Below are 27,997 nucleotides of genomic sequence, written 5' to 3' on the forward strand. Positions count from 1 at the left end.
AAAATCGTACCTCTCAAAGATGAAGGATTGATTAACATAACATTTCCCACGGCAAGTGATACAGTTTCACTCATTATAGTCTTTAAATTGAGGATCAAAAACCCACACGTCAAACACTTACACATGAAAACACATGCGCAATAGATAGGACTAATTGCACAGATCAGTTCGAAAAACAAACATTTGACTTCTTTAGATGCATCATGATGATAAGGTACATGATTTACCAGAAAAAAAGGTAGCTTTAACCAAGGAAACCCAGTCCAACTAATTAGTTATATATCATTACCAGACTTGAGCCAGTGTGGCTTCAAATCCAGCAGCCAGCCTCCCGGACACCAATTCAATCTCAAGGCTTCGAAAAGCTTATACAAACAAAGGCAGAGAGATCTTGCCATAATGATCATAGGAACAAAGGATAAACATATCAAACTCATATTTAAATTATGGTTATGTTTTGAATTGCAACAGCAAGCCTTCTGCAATCACTATACTTTATTTTTGTGACAGTTCCATTACAGAGCATAAACACGAGTTTGATCCACATCCGAGCAAGCAAAATGCAGGTAAAGGGTGAGTCGTCTTTAAACAACGATACGCATAATGCAAATTGTAACTTGCCTGTGACACAACACATGCGGAAGACAACCTGAAAAAGATGCCTCTTGTCACTGGGCCACTGGGCACGAAGGCGTATGCACAACGGTTGACCATCAACAGCACTGTTTCACGAGCAAGAATTGCTGTGACCCCTCGCAAGCAGATGTTTCCTCGCAGTCGATTCCTTTTGAAACACTTAAGATAATTTTCATGAAGAAAATGTGGGGTAATCCTTTTCCTCAGCTCTGGCTGTCACACAGCATGATTGCCATCTCGAAATCTCCACATGGACCTCTTATAGTATCTTATAACAAGTGCACCAAAATGCGATTGCGAGAAGCAAAAAACCTGGACCAGTTCTCTGTCATACGAATGTTTGAAGCCATGTCCCGGCACAACCACTGTAGCTGGGTGCAAAGAATGTAACCCATCACTCTCCAAAACCTACTGCGGCTCAGCCATTGAAGTGATGTTTCTGGCTAGGTGAACTCTGATTTTGCTGCTGCGGAGGCTGCATATTTTGAGGCTGAGCATTATAATGGGCAAACGGTTGTGAGTATAGAGGGTTCAGGGGGCCCTGTGGAAGCTTTATGGTTAGGAATGTGATAAGAAATTCTTGTTTTCAAGGAAAATAAATGCCATAAAACTTGAAAATCATGAATTACAAATTCCTAATAGAACCTGCGATTGAAGAGAACCAGTTCCAGCCATGCTGAAATGGCTCTGAGAAGATTCATCTTGTGAAGGACCATTGAATCCTGCTTGTGTGAACAAACCTTGTGATCCATGAGGCACATAATCCTGTTAAAACTTTTTACTTCATTAGCCAAAACATAAGAAGGTAAATGCATGAACACAGAGCACAACTTTAGGTGAACTTCAAGATGATCAACCTGAAACATGAATTCATTCCCAGCACCCAACTGGGAATATCCTGGCTGAGTATTCTGGTTTAGGTAGCTTCCTGGGAAAGCAGCCTGAGGTCCTTGAGTGACATAATCAACGCTATAACCACTTTGAGAAGCCTATTCAGAGAAAAAAGTTGTTTGAGATGCAACACACCAACAACCAAAAAACAAATTTATTTATACAAGCAACATAGAGCATTTTATGTCAGGGACTGTGCAACATATGGCATGCAACAAAAGACATCATGAAAATGATACCTAGAAGAACAGTTGGTTCAATACATAATAGTACTATATAGAAGTACTTATGAAGGATTAAACATCAGCAGGAACAAGAAGCAAATTCTGGGCCTCTATGAACTGAATATGTACAAGCACACCAAGAAGACTTTTCATGCTAGAATGGGTTATAAATTGCACAGGTTGATGCATATATAGGCTACCGGAAGAATATAATATAATTTCAATAGTTACTGGTCATATGCCAGATTAATTTGAACTTACTCTCAATTACTGTTTGTTGGAACTAATAAGAAATATGATAGATATGTACAAAAACGACTTTGAGTGAAAAGCATCAATCTAAGTGCAAATAATGCCAGTTGCAGCATGTGCTATGCAACTTACTAGCATTGATTCAACACCTGGAATGACTATTTTTATAAACATACTGATGACAGAATTTGGCACTTTGAATCACGAAAGAAAGAATGATCTGTCAAAACAGAAAATGCAACAGAGTGCTACTTTTCTATCCTACTTTCTACTTATCTGACAAGAGCTGAAAAGCAATTATTCACAACCAATGGAGCTAGTTGTTCACATCTTTTCCCTGTATCTTTGCTAAGAGAAATTCAAAAGAACCAAGACCTACAATGTCACATCCTATCAAGTTTATTTCTACACTTCATCCTATCCTGACTCACCTTTCCGTTGCAATCCAATTAAAATGTTCTTTTGGATGTCAGAGCTACCTTTGACAGTTGCTCCTTATGCTCAACTGTTGAGAGCTTGGACTCAATAATTTCTTGTACTTCTCTTTTCTGACCACACCAACGTCTAATTTGGTTTTAGTTAGGGAAAAGGAAACCCTGGGTATGTTGCATTGTTATTGTACAACACCATTTTTCATACATAACTGGTCTTATGGCCACCTAATAAAATCTTTCTTCCAATGGAACAGGTTTTCTTAGTTGCATGACACCTCTTGATCATCCTATTATCAGTTAAATAGTGATATCTTCTTCAATCTCTCTTGTTTCAAGATAATACAAATCTTTCATGTTTAAATATTTCAGGACAAGCAGCTTCATCTGTATGCATGATTCCTGGTCTTATAGCATTATGATTGCACTCCTTATCATAATGTAGATTCAAATTAACATAGTAATTAAGTAAATACAGAGGAGGAATACAGCATGAGATGGAAGAAAATTTAAATGGAAGCAACAAGAGCATATCACATAAAGTCCAGAGAAGTTCCATGTAGTTCCATAATCAGCATCGTTGAGGGAATACTTAAAATGATGCTGCCTAATTGTAGAAACACAAAAAAAATTATGATGGTCTCCTAAAAAATGTAGAATAACAAGAAACATACTTGCATAGAGAAATCAGCAACATTATAAGCAACATGTGATCCTTGGCTTTTGAAGTCGTCACCAGGAAAGTCCTGTAACGAAAAGAAAAATTCAACATCAACGTCAATAGAACACATTAGAAATTACAAAACTATTGATAAGCATCAACAAGTACTTGAGACATGCCGCCAATAGAAAGCCCATCCCGAAATGTTTGACTGAGACCTTGAACTGGCATCTGAAGAACAAAAAGAATAAAGAAACAACAGATAAGAAATAATGCCTTTACGAAACACCTGTATGAAAGCTGAATGCTGGATGCATAAAGGGCGCATACCTGTGTCATTAATCCAGTTTGTGATGATGGAGCTCCAACAGAAGGCTGACTGTTTGGATTGTCCAGATGGGGGAAGTTAAAAACAGAACCAATACCACCAAAAGGTTGCTGGGAACTTTGCTGATGAGCCAGGTGACCCCCAATAGGACCACCAGCATTACCACGACCAGGCCCAAAACCCCTGTTGCCAGGCTGTGGGACCTGTGGTACAGCTCCGATAGGTCCATGAACGGCACGAGTTGGAATTGCATATGGCTGAGAATGGGGACCTCCAGGGAAAGGTGGAAGAGGAGCACGGGGCAACGGATATCCTGCTGGGTGTGTGCCAGATTTATGAGTACCATTCGGAGGACCAAATGGAACATAAGAATGACCTGGTTAGGAGCAGATCAAATGATTAGATGGATTCATAAACAAAGATATTCAGGATCCCCGGAAAAAATAAAACAGTAGATACAAAGAGTAGATGCTGCAGTTAGAAGAGACTAAACAATTAATACTAGTGGTACAAAGAGAGAAAAGAAAACCTAAAATGACTTTACTAGAATCTACAAATAAAAGTTTAAATACTTTTAAATCTTAATCTAACGATGGATTTCACTTTATAGATCTCAATTAAGATTAAGATTAATCTTAATCTGACACCAAATAATTGGGACTTTATAACCTATTGTCGTTGTTGTTGTTGTAGAAACAAAGACTGCTTCACTTGCTAAATGATTAATCTTTGCCAACCATATTTAAGTAGATTCTAACTTTAATTGTTGAAACATTGTTTGTTTCATTTTTGTAATAACCCAAGTTACACACTGGTTTAAAACCATACCTCTACTGCGTCCACCTCTCTTATCACCGAGAGGGACTGATGAACTGACAGGACCAGAGTTATCAGTGTGCACAATCCCAGGACCACCCCCATAAAAAAGTCTGCCATTGTAAATCTGTTGATAATAAAAAAAAAATCAGCCACAGCACATTATAACCAATGGACAATATACAAATATTTAAATACAAAGATAACATTTATAAAGGACTAATTTGGAATGCGATGTTGAGATTTCTCTCCCCGTTCTGGTTTTTTGTGCTTGTGTTCAGCTTACCTTTTTTGGCTTTTGAAACTGTACCATACTCTGCTTCAAATTGTTTAGTGGTCCTTCGACGAGACATTCATGCTCCTAAACACAAATATAGCAGCCATAAAATAGGACAGCTAACCACATAACTATAAAGATAACTTAGAAAATAAAAATCAAATAAGAGATCCGGGATAATCCTAAACAAGTCTTTTCTTGGCATAATTTCACAGAGAAAAGTTCATAAATATTTCCATTCACAAATATTTATCATTTTATCAAAATACAAAGCAAGTGAACTACAGTTCTTTATGATAAACATATTGCTCATGATATTAATAGAAACCCCCCAAGGTCATTTCCATTCGATTAAGAAAAGCTTTCTGTTTTTAGTATCAATCTAAAGGTTAAACCAACTCATTGCATTTAACCACATAAAGGACAAACAGATGGCTAGGTCACAGGACAAGATTAAAAGGTAAGTGCTACTTATATGACAGATAATAATAAGGAATGAGGTTGCATCATCTAAACAGGCTACATTTAGACTTGACCCTAAGAAAAATATACAAAAAATCATATAGAGTTATTCCACTCCATAAAAATGCTTGCAATGAAAAAAGAACAAGGTATTGAAAAAACAAAATTCACATATATACTAGAAATTAAACTATCACAAAGTTAACCCCAATAAAAAAGGATCATAAGATGTTTTTTTTCCTTAACTTAAAGAAATCCAGATGAACCAGAATTATGTTATATAAATGAATGTTAAAGCCTGAATGAAAAAGAAAACATGCTATTGAAAAAATTCAACATACTTCAATAGTTAAATGAGAAGTAAACATTTCTGCATAACTGCTAGACCATAGATAAAATAGAAATTACCAAAGGACATCAACAGACTTGAATAGTCGAACAAAAGACAGCCCACTGCACTTGACTACCCACCTAAACAGTATGTATCAATGGATAAACCATTTAGAAGATACCTTGTAGTGTGTCAACAAACTATTCCAAAGAGGCTGTTTGCTTAGGACCTTGGGATTCCCAAGTATAACAATGCCATAACGAGCACGAGTTAGTGCAACATTCAATCTCCGTGGATCATTAAGAAATCCAATACCCTAGAAAAATACATGTGAAATGTAAGTTCCACAGCCATTAATCTCGACAAACCAATAACTGAATGAACTACAAATGCTGCCACCAACTTCAGAAGAGAAAAATAAGATATCAAAAAGAGAAAAGTTAAGTTGAGAGAGAGAGAAGCTTGAGCATTATATGTACCATATGCATGTTGTGTAAACTTATCAAAAAAATAGGACAATTAACCCATTAGATAAGGTTTTTGGATGCTGAACAAGATATAACCACAGAGCCAATCATAATCAAGCTATGAAAAACAACATAGTTCAGCTAACTAATTAGAATATTCTACTCAAATAAGTATTAGGTATATCTTGTAGTTATAACAAATTTATAATATATTAAGAAACTATATTATTTTTTTGCCATATGACAGTATTTGCAGGCTGACAAAAAAAGAAAATAAGCATAGCCCTCAGATATAGTGTTGTAAATCTATAATAACCTATTTATTTTAACCAAATCAGCTCCAATTTTTTAGTATGAATCTCTAGGATAGGATCCATAAGTTAAAAATTCTATACATAAAACTTATGGATTCACATTGGAATTTAATGAAATATCCATATTTGAAACCCAAAAATTAGATCATTTAGCTAAACATCAGATTATATACTTTATGCTTACGTATTTTCTTTCCATATATGTTTTATATCTTTTAAGTAAAAAATATATCAGGATGATAGTTATTTTGCCATATTTGACTCATAAATGGTTATAACTTGTAACAAAGTTAGCATTATCTATAACTAACATCTATATTGACTGTAAACTAAAGATCAATTTTGAATCCAAACACCAATACCAAATTGTTGATGTTGGTTTCAATAACCTACTAGACCGTTATGATACCAATATACCGGGAGGTATTTCCAATATACTGACTTATACCTCCCGGAATCATTGAATAATATAATATAATCTAAACACAACTGGTACATGCATCACTATCAAATTGTCCGATTTCAATACCAGTACTTGGTCGGTTCAGAACCAACCAGTTCAACAGGTATTTAAAACTTGTTGTAAGGTACCATTTAAATTAATAAGAATTTGGATTACATCACATTAGTCAAATTCAACAAAAGCATTGGGAATTGACATCACCTCTAATCTAAAAACAGGAAATTTCATTCGATAGTTCTCATCCACCTTGATTAAAAGATGACCAAAATCTACCTGTGATCTTCTTTCAACATAACAGTGTGGAAAATATAAAATTGACAATGCTTCAAAATATATTTAAGCATAAGTAAATCATTTATTTTAAAATCAAGATATAGATTAATGTAAGATCAGCAGGATTGAAGTCCACGACTAATCGATCAATTAAAAAATTAGAACTTAGTCAATTTCATAAATGCATAAAATACGAAGCTAAATTTTCAAAAACCAACTATAAACACCATACTATTGAGAACATGGGTCACCTGATGTTCATTGCTTCTCACACAAGACAAAATGATGTAATCTTTCTCTCTGCCTTGAAAGGAGTCAACACTTGCAACCTGCAAGTAGTGAACTTGTTAAAGAAAACAAACCAAGAACAGCCAAGTGGCTAAGATTCGGATCAACCTCAATTTCCTTGTAGAGCTGTTGTCTAAGAGCACCATTCCTTGACATGTAATTTACAATATAAGCCCTTTGTCCCTCATATGGCGTAATAACTCCTATCTGCATCATCCAGCCAAATATCAGAGAAAATAATACATATTTTAAATAAAAACTGGACCAACCGATCAAGAGCACCTGACTAGGTACAACACCACTTCTTAAAAAAGTAGTGACAATTTTTTCAACATTTGCAGCTTCAGTTCTGTTAAGATACGAAGTTCCACTGGCACTAATTTCCTCTTGTCCCATCTAGAAAAAATAAAAAGGCATCTTTAAGTACACAATTTAGACAATTATAGTCAACTAAATTGCTTAAATAGTCAAAATCAAACAAGAAAAAAAGAAAATGTTCCTAAATATAGTAACATATACATGCTTAAGTTGACTTTTGATATGCATGACCAGCCCTATAAAAAGATAAATTTAGTTATACAATGATCAATTCAGTTATTAAATGCCAGTAAACTAAACATAAAACATAAATTATCCAATAGTACCTGGAGATAACAAAGACTGCATAAATATACATGTTTTACAATTAAAATATTCTGCTGCATTGCTAAATATGCAATAACTAACAATTGATCATCCAAGTAACACATATCTATATGTATATACACATATGTATAACATTACAAGATAGAAAAATAATATAACTTAAATATAAGTTACCTGCACATAGAAGAACATAGGACGGTTGGGAACAGGCCAAGGAAAATCAATGCCAGATGATTGTCTCTCATTAATTGTCACACCATTCTGAAGGGTGCCTTCATAGAAGCTATTAGAAGGAAATTCAGAAAGGGACGGATGCATTCTGTATTGGACCTGAAATTCAGTACATGCATAGTAGCTACCCGTTAAGCTTGTAACTAAGGGACAACATATACATAAGTGCAAGTAGGGATCTCAACAAACAATGAAAATTGAACCACTGCAATCAGGTCGCCCCTACAAATTATGAAAAACAAATACTAAAGAAAAAAAGTAATGAAAGAAATAACACTCAAATTACATACCAAAGAGAGTCACTATAAGCATAAAACTTAATTAGATAGAAAATATATATAAGATATTCTTCAGAACACACTTAGTGAGACACCTATTCATCATTTCCATAGGGCAATAAATGGCAATTTATATAAGAAGCTACACAACAGATGATAGCTTTAGGCAATGCAAAAACCTGTGGTAATTGGGTAAGCAACAACTGCAAAGTTGTTCAACCATTTACTTTCAGGCAATGCTCAAGTAAATTGGCTTTTGGAGCACAGCTAATTTTCCTATTTAAAAAAAAGAGTAAAATGAACAAAAAATACCAGTAACAATCTTACACAATTTTCTACTCAACTAATATTATTCTTTTAACTCATTTAAATCACAAAAACGCTCAGCAAGTTGGCAAAGGCATTAGTTGTCGTTCATGAACAACTTTGCTCACATATTTGGATTTCAACTCCCATCCAAAGCATGCTTCAAGCCACATTTTCATAATGAAAACCTAGGTAACAATGCTGTTCCCTCAGGTGTGTTGCCAAAGAGATTTACCTAGAAAGAACTAAGACTAAGGAAATAAGAATTGATGCTCCAAACTCTATAAAGCTAACAATTGAATTCCCTTCAAGAGACCGATGTGTGATGAACTTCTGAATACAAATAGCTTTTTTAAGTAGAATTGATATAGCATAGATACTGCATCATCTTCATGAGAGAAATAATTAGTTCCTCCAATAGCAAGTAGTCATTTCAATTGTTGGTTACAAACAATCACAAAACATGCTCATTGATATGTTCAAAATATAGCAAAACTGTAAGCCCGTTAAATGTCAACAACAGTGATGTATAATATGCTTAACCAACAGAGGTTTAGACATTAGTTCCTAAAGTATAAATGATGTGGTTCCAAATGATTAGGCCAGAAGAGGTAATCACCTGCAATCTAAATGGTTTGTTTCCAAGAAGCACAAGACGCTCAAAGAGAGACTGTGCTAACCCAGCACGGGCTGCCTTTTTACACATTATGACAGGACCGAGCTGGCAATGATCTCCAACAAGTACAACCTGATGCCAGGAATGACAGCAACGTCAGCAAATAAGGCTATACAATGATGATGACATGCTAATGAAAGCTTCTAAAACCAGCTACCTGTTTGACACCTAAAACTAATGGAATAAGGCACTCGGGCTCTGTTGCCTGCGTAGACTCATCAATAAGAACCTGAAATGAACAAAACCAAGAAAAGCTTAATAGTATTAAACATGTGGAGGACTTAAAATTAACATCGATGTGGGGAAAAAGCTTCTCATCATCAAGATAAGTATATACTGAACACGCAGTCGTTCACCTGGCGGAATCGGAAATTTTCAAGCCTGGGGTCTCCAGCACCAACACATGTGCAACAAATAACATCAGCACTCTGCAATATCTCCCTTTCAGTAGCTCGTTTTAGTGCCTTGAATTTCTTTTCATCACTGCTTGACAATTCACCTACAAATATAATGTTCATCTTCTCACTTCCTTATCTCAAGTATTTATAAGCCCAAACCGAAACATTCAATAACCAATCACACATGCAACACCAAACAGTCACAAGCTTGAAGGATGAACTTAAAGAGCACATCGTTTCTACCAATAAACAATGCCCGAAAGGATATATTTCGATAAGATGATCGAAGCATAGATCTCAACAACAAAAAGGTATGGAGGACTGGATACTTCAGGCGCCACCAAAACTTTGGTGATTGTATCAAATTATGATAGCAGTTCCACATGGATTCTAGTATTTAATAGTCAGGAATTGATATCTCAGCTAAATATAGCTCATAGAAGTAGGATTCTATAACATGGTTCTGCTTTAAATCATAGTAATAACACATGATGTATAATTAAACTTTTGGGTCATATGAGAAAAGGTGATAAAATATGGCAAGGCCCAGTGCAAGATGCTCACTTAATGTATGGCAAGGCCCAGGGTCTGAGGTGGCTTAATGTATGCTGCCTTATATATGCATATAGAGAGGTTTTTCTATGCATCAGACCCTGGCCTTCTAGGTCAAATCGGCAACCTTACCAAGATTTTCTGTTTCATGTCAAAGAAAATCACAATGTACCTTGCTCATCTTTTAACTGCTGCAGCTTATGAAGTTCACTCTTTTCAGATGTATCAAGGTGGCGAACCTACAATGTTATATGATATCCATGTTAATGCATAAACATCTGGGAATGAAGACAAACAAAAAAAATCACAATTCCATCTATACCTGATAGTGAAGTGTTAGATGCTCAACAGGAGACATGACAGCTTCCCTTGATTTAGCACAAAGCCTGACAACCTGAGTATTTGTATAAGGAAAAAAATCACCAGTAAACTCATTCAACTGAAATAAACACATAAAGCTACAATACAAAATTCATACTTCATTCAGTTACAAACTCATCTAACAGTCCCAGAGATCAACAGTAAAAAATTGTCCAAATTTTCATCTTAGAAACTACATTCATGTTATTCTCATTATTAGTCATATTTTAACTATATGTCATTGAAGAAATCAGACTTTAGATGTTGTTTTGTCCATCACTGAAACTTTAATCAAACAATTATAAAGCCATAGCATCATATAAAATGAAGATTTTTTTTCAACAATAAGTCTATGGCACATAGCTCACATCTATACTAGGAAAAGCATTGCCAGATGAGGATGATAAAAAAGTTGGCAAATAAATTAGAAGAAAAGGTACATAGGTAGAAGACAATAAATCATACAATCATGTCACATATCCACATGATTAGTTTACAACCAAAGAGATGGGCAAACAGAAGGCATTTGATGACTTCAAAGAAATGAGAAAGAAAACCACATAATATCAAGTCTGAGGAATTTTGCATAGTCCACAACATTCCTACCAGAATGAATTTCATGAGCCATGGTATCATATCGATGATTGGTTCCAGTTTGTGGAATACAATTTTTTATATGGCTCAGAGCACCAGCATAATGATGGTAGTCGCAATCATACCAAACAAAAAGGCATGTCTACCACAGCCTATTGGCCTCAATAGCATAATACCCCAATTTTAATTAATGGCGATACGGCAACAAGTTTTACCACTTTGTATCATAAGTGGTGCAGTAATTTTTAATTTGTGTATCAATTTGCAGGTATTTCAAGTTCTCAATTACATGTTTGTAATAAATGAAAAATGTGTCCTCTTTAGTACTTTAAGAAGGTCATTCAGTTTGGCAATCTGGAGATTAAACAAAACAATGAACACCCCAAGCACTGTCAACTATAATCTGATCAAAAGATTGACTAGAAACAGAACCTACATAATATGAATCTGATCAGCTTCATAATTCTATGTCAGATTAAGTTTATATACAGTATGATCAATTATGTTAGTGCTATTACTCTTCACGCAAAATAATTTTCCACACAAATAAATTTCACTTAGAACCACCCCAGCTTTAAGTCACAAATGTCATTTCAATTCCATCTATCTAAAGTTCTATACCGACTGCAGTTCCAATAGTCGAAAAAAAAATTCATTCCGAGACAATGAGTAAAAGATGACAGATTACAGCAAGACAAAAACATGAAACATGGTATAATGCAGACCTTTTCTAGCAAAATCTTTCAGGAAAAGCATCTGATAATTGAAAATGAATAATCTTCTGACTAGTGGTGGCTTATTTTCGATTGATCAATGTTTAATTTGGAATTCTATCATAGAACAATCTAAGGTCATTAGGAAATAAAGAATGAAACAGGAAAAAGAAGACAGCCAGACCATGAGAGAGGAAGAAGAAACATTTGGGATAAAACAAGGTACACCAAGAAGCATTTCAGCAAAATTTTACACCATAATGCTGTTGTTACTACTTGCAAATCAAGCAAACAGAAAGTAGGCAACTGACACCCCTATCATGTCAAACTAAAAATGACTCCTGAATCATGAAAAGTTAGAGAGGACTATGAGTGAAAACACAGAGTTCATGAATAGCACAGAATTATTTACCTTCAAACCAGTTGAGCTTATCTTATCAGCCAATTGGTCAACAGCCACATTACTTGGGGCACATACTAGAACCTAAAATATCGTAAATAAACAATTTCAAATTTGATGTTTGAGCAACAATGCTTTCTCCAGATTGTTGAATATTACTCTATTACCTGGCCTTGTCCTTGTTTAGCCATGTGATATACAATTGCTGCAGAAGTGTGTGTTTTTCCTGTACCAGGTGGGCCCTGTATCAAACTTATTGGTTTCTGAAGCACACTCTTAACAGCAAAAACCTGTCCACAAAAAGGAAATATATCAAAAGAACCAAACAAAAGAACCTATAGAAATGCAGCAACATCATATACACAAAGAAATGCATAAGATATTCAAGAAACATAAAGATTTTGACACACCGCACCGACCAAAATGACAAAAAAGAAGACAACATTGTTAAAATAACTGAATAATCTACAAAGGTGTAATAATATCTATAAATATGAAAACAATGAAAATCAGAATAGGAAAGTGAAACTGCCACAGAACACCAAGCAAAAATATAATAGGAGAAAGTTAAGGCAAAAAGGTGTTTTCTCCAAATATTAGAGCCAGCAAAAAGTGCATGAAAGACAACATTTTCGTACATGCACCTGTGATCTTTACAGTGCACCCATATATTATAAAGTAAAGATAACCACATATATGGTTCCATTCATCAAGTATCTCAAATGCCACCTCAGCAGAACACCTTCACATCTTTAGCTAACATAAAAGAAGTGCATCAATACAACTGGACAATATGATTAAATTGCCAACTTCCTGGGGTTTATCTCAAAGCTTCACAAAATGATAAGGGAAGCTCCACTTTTGCAAGATAACATTAATATCTGTTCAAGAATCTCTTCAAATGAGAGATCTTTTTTATTGCAAATAGAAGTATCAATTAAAGAATTTCTTGCCCTGAAAAACATGCCTAGAACCAGTCATTTCCTAAACCACCAGAAGACCAGAGAATACCTCATTTTCTCATCTTGGTTTGCAGAAAGGCATCTGTGCTCTATTGCAAATGAACAAATACATCCCTGACCTTCCTCTATGCATCAAACATGCATCGATGCTGGAACCTCCCAAGCCCAAATTAAACCCTACTACTCACTAACAAGTGCAGTTGCTCATTGCTACCTAAAACCATGAACATCTGCAAAGACTAATGGTCCAACACCCACCTCATGGATGTGTTTTGATCGATCCTCTCTAGGTAAGTAGTATGATGTTCTGGAGAAAACTATTTAAATTCCTTGTTCCTTTTCTTTCCCTTTTATGCTCTCAAAAGGCTCCTCCAATCTTCTTAGCCCTTACCAGTAAGTTACAATTTGATGGGCTTATCCACCCTTACCTTGAATTAATAAATATAAATGCACAGAAATAAACAAGAGTAAAGCAGGTATCTGCAACTCCAACATATGGTATTTCGTCCAAGGATTACTGGAATCAAATTCAAGATAAGTTATGAAGCATCAACAGAATAGAAACAATACATATAAATATGCATTACAACAAGAAGCCAAAACCTCCCAATGCACCGATTCATTATAGAGGCAGTTGAATGTTCACTTTGCATTAATAAATTAGACAAAGAAAATTGTAATTACACATACCAAAAAGAACAAGAAAAACATACGAGGAAAAACTTACTTGGGATGCATTTAGTTCAGGAAGCCCAGGAGCGCCAAAGCGGCGAGGTAGAGTATTTCGTACTACTTGTTGTTCAACTTCATGGCCCAAAAGGTGATGATATATGTATCTGCACAGGAAGAACCATTATCACATTTCTTGACATAGTTTAGACCTACTCACAAGAAACCAATTTGCAATAAGAACCAATTTGCAATATCACGTTTCTTGACATAGGAACCAATTTTCAATAAGAACTCCAAAGATAATTTTGCAGGTAGCTGTGGCATAAGCACACTGATTATTTATATCAAGCACTTCTGGAGAAAACAAGTGCACCATAATATTCCACGAAAATTATGCAAGCAATTTTGAACCTTTTTTCATTATAGGGATATTAAGTTATAACACCACTAAAATTAGCCAAAATGACTACCAACATTCACAAAGAGAAACAACTTACCCACTGACGCTTGTTTCATCTACAGCAAAAGTCTTCATAGCTCCTTGCATTCGATCAAAGCTAGTACTTTTCCACACAAAATCTACACTAAAACCATGATTCACATCAACAGGGACTCCCTGACAAGGATTTAGAAGGTAAGCATGTTTCTCCAAGGAAAAAAATAGAAAACAAAAGAATGCCCAAGAACAAAAACATCCAACCATACCTGGCCTGAACGAAGTTCAAGTGCAACCTCCTCTTGCGAAGTCAGCTTAATCTGTATGGAAAAAACTAAAATATTAAACAATTTGATGAGTACAGAATAGGCATAGAAATCTTAAGGAAAAAAATGTTTGAATCTGGTCCAAACAAGTTTTATAAAAGCATGCAACCTTCAGCTACTTATTGAATTATAAGCATACCACATGTCCAACAGACTGCCATGCAGGATGTGCTGCATCACCAGAATATCGGAGCCGCAGCTCATCCCCCGGGACAAGCCTTAGTTCATTATCTTCCTATGAAAGCATAAATGCTAATTCAGTTAGAAATATCATGACTAGTAGGTATAAACAAAGACACACTATAAAAACAAGAAATGACATCAATTACTGCTAAAAACTGAAGTTTCAGAGACTAACCTTCGGAAAAACAAAATAGGCTATGCGCTTTTTATTAAGGCCGATATCCCAGCGTATACTGACATTGTCTTTACTTTGTGACTCTTTCATCATCTACAAAATGGAAAACATTTATTAATGACAACCTAGTAAGATAACAAGGAAACACCCTGTAGTGAAGTCAGTAAAACAGTTAAAGGTAAGCTTACTAACATTTCATACATCTAAACACTACTATAGATTTTGTACACTACATAGATATATTTCTAGGAAGAATGACTCGAAACATAAGTAGATCTATTTAAAATAATAGGTCTATACATGAAGAATAAAATGGATCCAGACTTAATACCTTATCATAATCAGCTTCAAGCTTAATCAGTGGTGCAAATACATTTTGGTACTGGCAAAGAGAAGACAGATCCAGTAAAAAAAGTATAAGTGGCCCTCTTTAAGTAATTAGAAGACCAAAAATGGCATGTCAATAGAAGCTACGGACCTGATATGCATCTTCATACTTCAATGAAACAGGTTGTGGTTCATCATCCACTCCTGGCTTCTCAAGATCTTCCAGAGAAGCATCAGGGTTTGTCTTCCAAAGCTCTTCCAGTTTGTTAATTTGCTGAGCACTAATTTGGCGTGCTCTCAATTGTTCCTGTTCTGAAGGGACCTGCAGAAAAACCAAGTAATCAGTAAGTCTATTAGTTGGATGTACAAACAAAAAGAAGTTAAGTAGATTAGCAAACCTTAACAAGCCATGGTAGGAAACACCTATCATCAATAAGGGGACACCATTGACTGAGATCCCAATTCATATCCTTCAGTGCATTGACGCTCAGACATGGTTCTCTGCACAAGAGAACAACAACGCTTTCTGTTTTAGCAGATATAAATCCCAGGAGAAAAACGTTCCGGCATCCACAATTGTAGCATTCAAGAATTGTCTCTCCTAATGGACTGTCCTTGTGAAGACAAACTTCCTTGTGCTTTGCTCGAACCTGAATATCAATAGAAATAGTCAATGGTAAATGCCAAGACCCACACACATAAGGAAGATCAATCTATACTAGCTCTTTCCTTCTCTTACAATAATTGATTCTGATAATGGAAAGAAAAAGTGACCCTTAAAAAAATGACCACCAAAATATGACACTTTGTCAAATCAACTTTGTTAATTTGGTGGTAGAGTAGTGTTTGGATGGCATGCCATCACTAGCAAATTAAGCTTCAGGTAAAAAGCCGCCAGTATATTACTGAAAGGTGTCATGATGGTAAAATAAAAGGCCAACACATCATAATTCAACAAAATTCTGAAAAATCAGATAAAATTTGCTGATAATATACAAATATTTGAGAGCTGCTTAACTCATCAAAGAATACTAAAGGATGGTATAATGTTTCAACCATATACCAAAATGTTACATTCAGAAAAATAACAATGATTCTGAATGGTGATCATAACTAGAAGCCGATCTGTAGAAAGAGATTATCATATATTTTTCCACAAGTCAAAGGAAAAAAATTCCTTAACTTTATTTATCAATGACTTTAATAATCCTTAAATCAAGAATAGATCAGTTACCAAAACACTATTAATTACATCGACTTGATGGCAAAATAGTTGATATAGCATAGAGTAGCATATGGTAACTAAATGGTAAATAGTCTAACTTAATTAACAGCGAGAATATGATTGGCCAACTACAAATTCTTTCCAGATGGAACTTGACAACAAAAGATGCAACAGAGACAGAAGGATAGGTCATGATACATGATAACTAAATTTCACATTCCTCCTAATCCAATTAAACATATAAATAAAATGTATCAGGCAATGACGCTAGGACATCATGTTTCCAGCCAAACAAGGATATATTCAGAAATAAGAGGATACACAAAAACTAGCCTGGAGCATGAAGCATCCTATATTAAAATAATTTTGACAAAAGATCAATAACAAGTTGTGGTTATGATTTCTAAAAAAACCTCAAAATTCACATCAATAACCTGAAATTGAGAACCTAATTTTTTTACTGTGTTTTCTGTAGCAATTGTTTGAGATGTGGCATGCGGAACTATCAAGAAGGAAGGAAAATTGAACTAATCAAATATTTAACCACGCACCAGATGATTGACGATATGGGACCCTGAGGTGTTACCCCTCGAGTTACAGAACCACTTCCTACACGTTGGAATGTTACACCTCACAACGCACGCTGGATTCTGCACCCCGCAATATCGGCAGGCGTGCTCTGTGAAATTCCCCTTTCCGAACTCGTAATTCTCATCCCCAGTCTCGTCGAAGTTGAGCCCGCTCATCCCGGCTTCGAGGGCATCAACCGTGTCAGCCGCCTGGCTGCCGCCGGCGACGCCCCTGGCCTTCAAGGATGACGATGGGCCCGCGGCGGGCGCCGTGGCGGAGGGAGAGGAAACGGCGTCGGGGTTCTGCAGATCGGCGGAGGGGGAGTCAGGCGCAGTCTCGGGGGGAAGATGAGGAGGCCAGGCAGTGGATCGGGACGGCTGGGAGAGCTCCCGGAACGCCGGGTAGTCGTCGAACTCGTCCTGGGTGTTGAACTCGAGGAAGGTGTAAGCGTCACCGCTGGTGTCCGGTTGCGACGCCGTCTCGTAGAGGTTGTTCACCGACTGGGCCGCCATCGCTAGGGCTAGGGCTAGGGCAAGAATTCCGGTTAGCGGCTCCAATTGTTCCTCGCCCCTCACTTCGGATCGATCGTCGGGAGGGGAGAAGACGAGTGAGAGGACTCGGGATTAGGGTAATGTGAGTACGAGCGCGAGAGAGAGAGAAAGAGAGACTGCTGAGTTCTATTAGAAGAATTGAAATAGAAACGTAACATTAAAGAAATAATTGGGGGAAAAAGACTGGTTGGTGATGGATTGAGTAGAAATAATAAGCTGGGCCGAGATGGGCCGAGCCGGGTTTGAACTCGAACCGGTCGCTATGCATTAATATGTTATCAATGGATACGAGTTAGGTGCTTCGGAATGTTGCGGATAATGATGATCATTTTTGTTGCAAGAAGATAATTAACAGAGATGGGGAAAATACAATCATCCAATTTTACGTTGTATTTCACATTGCTTAATCTGTCAAAGTCGATGAGGATGGTAGTCATACATGATCTAATGAATTTTAATCCCTATGGGTGACTTGTCATGATCTAATATCAAGGATTTCTTTATCGCACATGTTATGCTCCCAATTTACCTAAATTGGGCAAGATTTCAATATGCTCACATTGGATAATAAAATTTGCCTCATCTCAATCGACACACGTTAGACAAATATGCTTGCAATTGGCTTTGAGATTAAATGAGACTTTGATCTATCTACATAGGGTAGCAAGGTTTTTGATGCAAACTGCTACGTCAAGTAAGATATTGATCTACCCACATTGGATAACAAAATATGGCTTATTCCAATCCATCCACATCGAGCTAGCAATCTATTAGTTTAATCAGGTTCAGGAGCTCTTGATCTTAGATAGCTTATTCTTGATCTATCCACGTCGAACTCTTGATCTACTCATATTATGTAACTTATTCCCGATCTACCCACTTTGGACTGAAATTTAAATGTCGACCTATTCGTATTGAGTAAACTACCCCCAAGTTTGGATAATCTATTCATCTCAAGCAAATTCTTATCTGAATAACACCTAATCATATTTAACAAGTCGGCTCCATGTTAGAGGTGCTTATATCCATAATAGGACACGTCGATCTATTCATATTGACGTATCAAATGTCTTAGATGCACTCATCGGTAAAAGATGCATCATGTGTTAAAAACACTCATGTTCATGAAGAATGTGTCGACTATCAAGATATATATATTTTTTTATCTATAAAAGATACATCATATGTTTCGAATGATCTCGTCCACAAAGGATGAATCACACGTTAAAGACATTTATGTTCGAGAAGGATGCATTGAACATCGAAATGTTTTTGTTCATGAATGATGCATTGGACGCTTTAAATGCTTTTGTCCATATAGGACAATTTGGATGTTTTTATTTGCAAAGTATATATTATATTTCAAAGATATTTATATCTACGAAGGATGCGTTGGATGTCGCAATGCTCTTATCGAATGACACATCCAATGCTTCAAAAGTTTTGATCCATAAAGAACACTTCAAATGCTTTTGTTCACGAAGGACGCCTCATGTGTATACTTATGTCCACAAAATATTTATTATATATTGGATGTTTTTATCCATGATGAATGCATCAAAGGCTCTAGATGCTTTTGCCCGTAAAGAACATGTAGGGCATTAGGATGTCTGACCATGTTGTCATTAAAGCAAGTGATTTAGACTATTTTGATCACATTATCATTAAAAAAAAAGTGATTCAAATTATGTTAGTCATGAAAAAAGTTGCGATAAGTTCTTATGCCATCTATGAATCCTGGACACATTTGGCAACTGATAGTTTATAGCAAGAGCACAAACACATTTGATTTAATTTATGAAATATCCTTAATTTAAATTCCTGTCTTACCATCATCATGTCGATCCAAATGGCTAACCATACAAGCGAACAAACATAAATGAATTCATACATCTGCTGCAGTCTCTGCTTTGTGGAGATTGATGAAGGTAATAATGACGACATGATGCGCTACGACGTCAGCCATGACCGGGCGATACTATGCCCGAAAGAGGGCAATAATGCCGACGTGATGTGCGCTGATGTCACCCGCTCTCAGACAACGACTTCATCGTTGTCTGACCCAACACGCTTGGCCGAGGCAGAGGAGAACGACGACCGAGGCTCGCCCATGCCCTGCGGCAGTTCGGTTCTCCACGCAACGCCAATGGCAATGTCAGACGCCATCAGAGGTACGATCCTGCTCCCGCGGGCAGGCACATCAGATAACACTAAACTGCCCTATAAATACCCCCGAGTTCTAAACGAGAAAGGGAAGAGCACTTCTTCACTCGAAACTCCCTCCACATCCACTAACTTGATCGTCGGAGGGGTCAGGCCGAGCACCTCGGCCCGACCTTTGTGCATGTGCAAAGCTGAAGGTCCCCGTCGGATGTGCGGGCGAGGAGTTCCTTCCCGAAGGAGACGGCTACATCGTCCCGATCGGACCACCGCACCCGACCACCCCAACGGGCTCGAGGAACGCCCCAGGGAGATCCCCGTCGTCCGGACCCGAACCGAGCCGCGTCGGCCCCGAGGCCACGGCTCAAAGTCGTTTCCTATACAACAGATTGGCGCTAGAAGGAGGGCCGAATGTCGAGGGACCCCCTGACCGACCCTGACGAAGCCCCTGTCGTTGGAATGTTCGTAACACGGGCATCGGCTGAGCACCCTTCGCGCAGCGAGCCGAGGGCGGATGATCTCGCTACAACCTCGGAATGCTATTGGCATTTGTTCAACGACCCGGGTCTACTTCCTCCGGAGGGCGCCCCGAGTGTCCCCTCGCCCGTGTCATCTGAAGCCTTTTAGGACCTCGCCCTTCAAGTTCGGGCCTTGGCAGGGATGGTCCAGACGGTGATCCCGCTAGTTTCCCATACGACAAACCCATCGGTGGCCCACCATGTGCGTCGTTTGGACTCGCCCGCACCCACTCACGCGACTACCTCGGCACCCCCCGGTTCACCCCTAGCTCGGGTGTTTCCCCTAGAAAATCAGGCAGGGGTAAACCCTCTCGGCCAACCTGAGCATGAGCCAATGTCTGCTAAATCGACGGGCTCTGTCCAGGCCCAGCTGCACTTTCTTAGTTAGCGACTTGAAGACATACAGAGAGAGGTCCGGGCTTCAAAGGGGGAGTCGGGGGACGAGGCGCGCCAGGGGTCGCCATTCGCGGTCGAAATACGGGATCACCCCATGCCCGCGAACTTTCGACTCCCCTCCCTAGATGTCTATGACGGCACCATCGACCCCGCCGATCACGTGGCCGCCTTTCGGGCTCAGATGGCGTTGTACGGAACCTCCGATGCCTTGATGTGCAGAGCGTTCCCTACCACTCTGAGAGGGCCGGCCCACACGTGGTACGACACCTTAAAGACCGAAATGATCGCTTCCTTCGACCAGCTCATCGAGGATTTCGAGTTCCACTTCGTGGCCTACACACGACCGAAGCCTTCCGCAGCACTGCTCCTCGGACTCAAACAAAGGGAGGACGAGCCCCTCTCCTAGTTTGTGGATCGTTTTGCCACGCAAATCCGGGGCCCGCCGGACACTCACCCCTCTCTGTTAGTGCAAGCGTTTATGATGGGCATGCGACCTTCCAGATTCCTCTGGTCCCTCGCGAAGCAACCTCCCACCACGGTGCCAGAGATGCTTCAGCGCGCTAACCGATACATCGCCGTAGAGGCCTAGGTGACCGTGAGGAGAAGGGACGACCCCCGACCGCGGGCTCCATAACAGAGGTCAAGCACCCGCGGTGGCTACCCCATGTAGTCCTCATAAAAAGAAATCCAAGCCCTGCCTCAGCCTCTTTCGAGCCAAGGTTCAGTATCTACCTGACCCCCTCTCAGCTCGTGGTTAGCCCTGGCTTGAAATCTTCTGAGTCAACATGGCTCGGCCACAAACTGCCGAGCCCACCTCAGCTCATCGAGGATTTCGAGTTCCACTTCGTGGCCTACACACGACCGAAGCCTTCCGCAGCACTGCTCCTCGGACTCAAACAAAGGGAGGACGAGCCCCTCTCCTAGTTTGTGGATCGTTTTGCCACGCAAATCCGGGGCCCGCCGGACACTCACCCCTCTCTGTTAGTGCAAGCGTTTATGATGGGCATGCGACCTTCCAGATTCCTCTGGTCCCTCGCGAAGCAACCTCCCACCACGGTGCCAGAGATGCTTCAGCGCGCTAACCGATACATCGCCGTAGAGGCCTAGGTGACCGTGAGGAGAAGGGACGACCCCCGACCGCGGGCTCCATAACAGAGGTCAAGCACCCGCGGTGGCTACCCCATGTAGTCCTCATAAAAAGAAATCCAAGCCCTGCCTCAGCCTCTTTCGAGCCAAGGTTCAGTATCTACCTGACCCCCTCTCAGCTCGTGGTTAGCCCTGGCTTGAAATCTTCTGAGTCAACATGGCTCGGCCACAAACTGCCGAGCCCACCTCAGCGCGGCCTTCTCGCCTGAGCCGCACCCCCTTGGCCGTAGACTGCCGAGCTCCCCTTAGGGCGGCCTCTCGACCCGAACCACTTCCCTCGGTCATGCACTACCCGACTCCACCTCACTCGGCCTGCCTGCATGAATCACATCCTCTGGCCTTTATCAGATCCCTCGGACATAGACCGCCCGAGTCCACCTCAGCGCGACTTGCACGCCTAAGTTGTATCCCTCGGCCCGAGCCATCTGCCTCGGCCGTAGACGACCGAGCTCCCCTCAGGGCGGCCTTCCCGTCCGAACCTCATCCCTTGGCCGCATGACGCTCGAGACCACGCCTGCGCGATCTGCCCGCCTGCGTTGTGCTACTCGGCCGCATGACGCTCGAGACCACGCCTACGCGGTCTGCCCGCCTGCCTCGTGCTCTTTGGCCGCATGATGCCCGAGACCACACCTGCGCGGCCTGCGTCGTGCTCCTCGACCCCATGCTCCCCGAGACACACCTGCGCGGCCAGCCCGCCTGCGTCGTGCTCCTCGGCTTCATGCCCCCGAGACACACCTGCGCGGCCTGCCCGCCTGCGTCGTGCTCCTCGGCCCCATGCTCCCCGAGACACACCTGCGCGGCCAGCCCGCCTGCATCATGCTCCTCGGCTCCATGCTTCCCGAGATCACACCTGTGCGGCCAGCCCGCCTGCGTTGTGCTCCTCGGCTTCATGCTCCCCGAGACCACACCTGCGCGGCCAGCCCGCCTGCGTCGTGCTCCTCGGCCACATGCTCCCCGAGACACACCTGCGCGGCCTGCCCGCTTGCATCGTGCTCCTCGGCCACATGCTCCCCGAGACACACCTGTGCGGTCTGCCTGCTTGCGTCGTGCTCCTCGGCTCCACGCCCCCCGAGACCACACCTGCGTGGCCAGCCCGCTTGTGTTGTGCTCCTCAGTTCCATGCTCCCCAAGACCACACCTGTGCGGCCAGCCTGCCTGCGTTGTGCTCCTCAGCTCCATGTTCCCCGAGACCACCTCCCTTGGCGCGGCCTGCCCGCCCGAGACGTGCTCGACCTCATGTCGCCTGAGACTACTGCGGCACCAGAGGACGAAGCCATGCCTCGGACTGCCCCCTATTACAATAGTCGATGCATAGCTTCTTTGGGGGGGGGGAAATATGATGAGGGTAATAATGGCGACATGACGCGCTACGACGTTAGCCATGACTGGACGACACTCTGCCCGAAAGAGGGCAATAATGCCGACGCGATATGCGCTGACGTCACCCGCTCTCAGACAACGCCCAACACGCTTGGTCGAGGTAAAGGAGAACGACGACCGAGGCTCGCCCATGCCCTGCGGCAGTTCGGTTCTCCACGCAACGCCAATAGCGATGTCAGACGCCATTAGAGGTACGATCATGCTCCCGTGGGCAGGCACATCAGGTAATGCTAAACTGCCCTATAAATACCCCCGAGTTCTAAACGAGAAAGGGGAGAGCACTTCTTCACTCAAAACTCCCTCCACATCCACTAACTTGATCATCGGAGGGGTCGGGCCACCCTCGACTCGACCTTTATGCAGGTGTGAAGCCGAAGGTCCCCGTCGGACGCGCAGGCGAGGAGTTCCTTTCCGGAGGAGACGGCTACATCGTCCCAATCGGACCACCGCACCCGACCACCCCAGCGGGCTCGAGGAACGCCCCAGGGAGATTCCCATCGTCCGGACCCGAACCGAGCCGCGTCAGCCGCGAGGCCACGGCTCAAAGTTGTTTCCGGATGATTAGGAACGAGTTGATTATCAACTTGCAATTTCTTTTCCGATTAAAAATGCAAAAGTGTATGTTCGTCTAATCAGTGAATCCAATCGATGGGCGATCTCTGATTGCAGGCTAAAATTGCTGATTATTTTCCTTGGTAATTAATGTTCATCAATAAAGTGATGTAGACAACTCATGATGAGAAGGCCATCCGTTGCAGCAATCATAATTGCTGATCGGTGGTAAAGGGTGCGTTAAGAACGACGCATAACGACTCTCCCGTGGCAAATGGATATGGCCGATGAATCCGATCAGCGCCGTCCAAGTTCGGGGAAGGATCACGTATATCTCGGCCGTTCGAAGCAGTCCCAGTCAATCCGGGCCGTTGACCTCGATGTCTTCGTCATCGTGATGGTTGACGTGTATGGTGGAGTGGGCCGAGTTAGGTGACGCACTTGGTTACGCCTCTCCTACTGTGACGTGGATGGCTCCATTATTAATGCATGAGGTAAAGCTGATGTGCGCGTGCTAAGAAATCGTAATATAATATAAACCGACATAATACGTATCGTCTCTGTTTCTTCACAGGACTGCAAACGTAAAGCCTCTTCCTATTGGGTGTCGTATGAATCCTTATCTACACCATCAACATCGATACCACGACCGCAGCTCCCATCCAACCTCTGCGAGGAATCCCACGGCCACCGCGGAGAGCATAGCGATGAGCAGATGACGTCTCCGACTCGACGAGCTGGCTGAATCGGAAGTCTGGGTTTGACCCGTACAGGGCCTGCGCCCCCTCGACGTCGTCCGCCCGCAGCTCTACCTTCTTCATCCTCGAGCTCAGGCTGGGGTACATCACCGCCTCCTTCACCGCCGAGTGGCCGAGGCCGAGCACGTGCCCGATCTCGTGCGTCGCCACCGACTCCAGGTCCACGGCCACCTGTGACTCCTCCTTCCCCAAGTCCACCGCCCACCGCTCCGCCGCGTCCAGGTGCAGGTTGCCGCTTTCCGGCGAGAACGCGTGGGCCAGGATCCCCAGCACCCCGTCGAAGGGCTCGCCGTCGCCGTGGTCGCCGCTGTAAAACCCCACCTTGACGTCCGCCACTTCGTACTCCGCCGACTCCACGAACCGCACCGGGATCACCCTCGCCCAGCGGGCGAAGGATCGCCGGAGCGCAGCGGCGATGTTGGCGCGGCTGATGTAGTCGATGGTGTGCGCCGGCGATACGGCGTAAGTCAGCGTCAACGGCTTGGACCCGGTCCACCTGGGCCGACCGGTGAAGAACGTGAACCGCTCGATCGGTCCGGTTTGATTGGACCGCTTCGCAATCGGGTCGGGGACGCCGCACCGTGGGGTCATGATCTGAGCGAGGGTGGTGCCGTCGAGCTTGCCGGTGATAGGGAGGCCGAGGTGGACCTGGTAGCGGACGACGGCGGCCTCAAGCCGGGCGTCGAACGAGTCGGAGAGCTGCGTCGGGTATGGCTCGGGGAAGTAACCGAACCGGGCGAAGTACCGCTTCAGGCCGGACAGACCGTTGGCGTGGCTACCGCGTCCCAGGTCGAGGAAGCGGTGGAACGAACCCCACGTGTCGTTTCCAAGGTGGGGTTGGGCAGCCATCGGGTGCTTCGCATGTTGGAGCGGATCGGGGAATGTTCTAGAGTAGGTAAAGGGGAAGAAGAGGAAGAGAGGGAGAAGAAGAGGGGGGAGAGCGGGCATGGGAAGGAGAGGAATTGGGATTGGCTCGAAGAAGATGAAGGGGATGAACGAATGGCTCAGATTTTATGGTTCCTTCGGTCGGTCAGCTCAAGTTTTGGAGTCGAAAACGGGGGATGGATGCCGTGCTGACTTATCTTTGACTCTTCCACCCGCTGATGCATCATCGCCTATCGAAGTGCCTCTTTGCTGCTTTTACACCCTCTGATGTAACCACTGCCTGCGAGGAAGAAGACTGTTGGATTTGGTCATGTCTTTGGCTCCTGTTCGAGCGGATCTTTGGTATTCGTGGACCACTCACTCCCAAGTCTCTTCCAACCCACTATAAACTGTCTGCACACATATTCTATGATATCTTCTAATGGACTGGTCCCAGGAAGAACAAAACCGGAAGGTTTCTCGCCACCCTTTGAGTTGGTGTCCACTGCTGGGAAGAAAGTTATACGCTTTTCTTTCGTTGTCCACGATGCCTCCTCGTGGAACATACGGCCAAGACACGAGACCTTATCAGGAAAGGAGGCATCAGATTCCCAAACGGAGGACGAAAACTCTAATCCATGAAGTTGCATGAAATTGCACTCTGAATAAGCAACATGATTCGACGTATATAAATTCATTGTTCAGTCGACACTTGAAATTAAGAAGTCCATCTCGCTTACAGATGTTAAGGTTGAGGACGGTAGTATGTCTTAGGAAGATCGATTAGTATCTTGTTCGGTACAGTAGGAAATGGTAAGGTCGATGCTTCCTTATGCGTCATTAGTTTACAAAGCTAAATCCCCAGGAAGGAGAACAGTCTCTTGATTTATTAGAAGAGAAGGGTACCTAAAACAACAGAGACGATCGAAGTGGCACTACTATTACTACTATTATTACTACTGCTTGTTCTAATTAATGCTACTCCCGACCTCCTCGTGCCACCCGGTAAACCTCTGTTCGGGGGCTCGGAACTCGTCCAATTGCACCAGGAATGGCGCACCCGGCGGCGAGGTATCCTTGGACGAGGACATCGACGTGCCTGCCCCAGCAACACCGGTGCTGCAGCCGAGCCACAACCCTGTCTCCGCTGTGATGCGTGTCATCGGGAGAGGCGGCAGGTGCATCGTCACCGGTGAAACGTTCTCCGGCTTGCTGAACAAGATCGTTTCGCCCTTGGCAGTGTTGGCGCCGGCGGGCGTATCAGTGGATGCGTCGCTACTGTTGTTATTCTGAGTCTGGGTTGCGGTTTTCGCCGACAGGTCGTGGGACTTTCTCCGGCGACGGTTGTGATCGGCCAGCCTCTTCCGGCAGCTCCGTTTTCCCTGGTCGAACTCCATGAGGACATGAAACCTGCACTCACATGCGCCGTCGTCACAGTGAATTCGAGCTTAAATCTCGATGAAATGATCGGTGGAGTGGATCCAAAACCTGCTGCATTGTTGGCAGAAACGCTGAGAAAGGCCGGCGACGATGACAATCGAAGCTTTCGAGTGGAACTCGCACACCTTGTGGCGGCGGTGGTAGTGCTTCGCGTGGGCGAGGTCGATCCGGCATCCCTCAGCCTGGCACCGAGCTGCGTGGGCCCGCCGCCGCCTGCAGACTCGCCCGACCACAATGCCAGCCTCCTCTGCGGGCGAGAAGTAGGTGCGCACTCCAAGGTTGAGCCCGATTCTTGCCGGCAATGGCTGGAATGGCATCCCATACCGCTCATGGCACGTCGAAGAGGTGAGAGACGATGACGGGAAGAGCGCCGCAACCGTCAGAGGCTGTGGGTGTGGGAAGAACTCAGCGATGCCTCCACCGCCAAGGCCATGGCCGCTGAAGTGGTCGAACACCGGTGCATGTTGCTGCCCATTGTCACGGCCACCGTTCTCCTCGTCAAACAACAGCATGGCTGCCGCCGCAGCTGCCGGATTCCCCCACTCGTGATCCAACATCATCCTTACCTTGGGTCTACTCACTATTCACTTATCTACCATCGACCACTAAGGAGAAGAATCGAGTGACCAAATCGATTCCATAGAGCGAACGAATCACGCAGGCAAGAAGCAAAGAAGCAAATGAAACTTGTAGCTCTCTGTATGCCACACTCTCTGCACCGGAAGCATGTAAATTGCAGTATATATAAGTGCATCATTTACCACGTTCACTGGAGGAAGCAGAAAGTTACATTTCACGAACCTCGTTTAATGGCTGCAAGATTGGAGTAATGGATGGAAGGAATCAGCCGCCGACGGCCCCTCTCCATCGGATACTTGCGCAGACACACTTGTACTGGCTTTCACAGCAAGGAAGCTCGTATGAAGTTTCATCCCGTCGTGTAGCCCGTGGCCACGCTCCTCCCTCTGTTTGGTGCCCGGCCATCTGATGTGCTGCTGCTCCCGAGTCTGGCGTACGGGATCACGGGACGGATGCGCCGGGGCTTGTCCTCATGCAGCCGATGACGCGATCGGGGGCACGTGTGGAGCG

At 42.6% G+C, this 27,997-nt stretch overlaps 3 protein-coding genes across 3 annotated transcripts; all 3 read right to left on the bottom strand.

The window, feature by feature from the left end:
* Positions 1-421: 421 nt before the first annotated feature.
* Positions 422-17,834, bottom strand: LOC103982451 (regulator of nonsense transcripts 1 homolog). The gene is made up of 29 exons (XM_009399381.3): positions 17,125-17,834; positions 15,747-15,998; positions 15,500-15,670; positions 15,353-15,403; positions 15,022-15,114; positions 14,803-14,898; positions 14,607-14,657; positions 14,399-14,517; positions 13,957-14,065; positions 12,435-12,557; positions 12,280-12,351; positions 10,523-10,594; positions 10,373-10,439; positions 9,607-9,749; positions 9,408-9,479; positions 9,194-9,322; positions 7,934-8,089; positions 7,397-7,510; positions 7,223-7,321; positions 7,078-7,155; positions 5,491-5,625; positions 4,526-4,600; positions 4,252-4,366; positions 3,426-3,799; positions 3,264-3,326; positions 3,109-3,180; positions 1,494-1,625; positions 1,282-1,401; positions 422-1,177 (listed from the first exon to the last, which is right to left on the bottom strand). Exons 1-29 carry the CDS (start codon positions 17,653-17,655, stop codon positions 1,055-1,057), a joined length of 3,807 nt encoding a protein of 1,268 aa, XP_009397656.2. The 5' UTR covers positions 17,656-17,834; the 3' UTR covers positions 422-1,054.
* A 6,518-nt stretch (positions 17,835-24,352) lies between these two features.
* Positions 24,353-25,598, bottom strand: LOC103982450 (metalloendoproteinase 4-MMP). The gene has a single exon (XM_009399380.3). The coding sequence runs from the start codon at positions 25,550-25,552 to the stop codon at positions 24,470-24,472; it is 1,083 nt and encodes a 360-aa protein (XP_009397655.2). The 5' UTR covers positions 25,553-25,598; the 3' UTR covers positions 24,353-24,469.
* Positions 25,599-26,332: 734 nt separating this feature from the next.
* On the bottom strand, positions 26,333-27,602 carry LOC103982449 (squamosa promoter-binding-like protein 10). The gene is made up of 2 exons (XM_009399379.3): positions 26,957-27,602; positions 26,333-26,878 (listed from the first exon to the last, which is right to left on the bottom strand). The coding sequence occupies exons 1-2, from the start codon at positions 27,466-27,468 to the stop codon at positions 26,437-26,439; spliced, it is 954 nt and encodes a 317-aa protein (XP_009397654.2). The 5' UTR covers positions 27,469-27,602; the 3' UTR covers positions 26,333-26,436.
* Positions 27,603-27,997: the final 395 nt, after the last annotated feature.

The sequence above is a fragment of the Musa acuminata genome, chromosome BXJ2-4 (genome assembly GCF_036884655.1).
Source record: "Musa acuminata AAA Group cultivar baxijiao chromosome BXJ2-4, Cavendish_Baxijiao_AAA, whole genome shotgun sequence".
Classification (NCBI taxonomy): domain Eukaryota; kingdom Viridiplantae; phylum Streptophyta; class Magnoliopsida; order Zingiberales; family Musaceae; genus Musa; species Musa acuminata.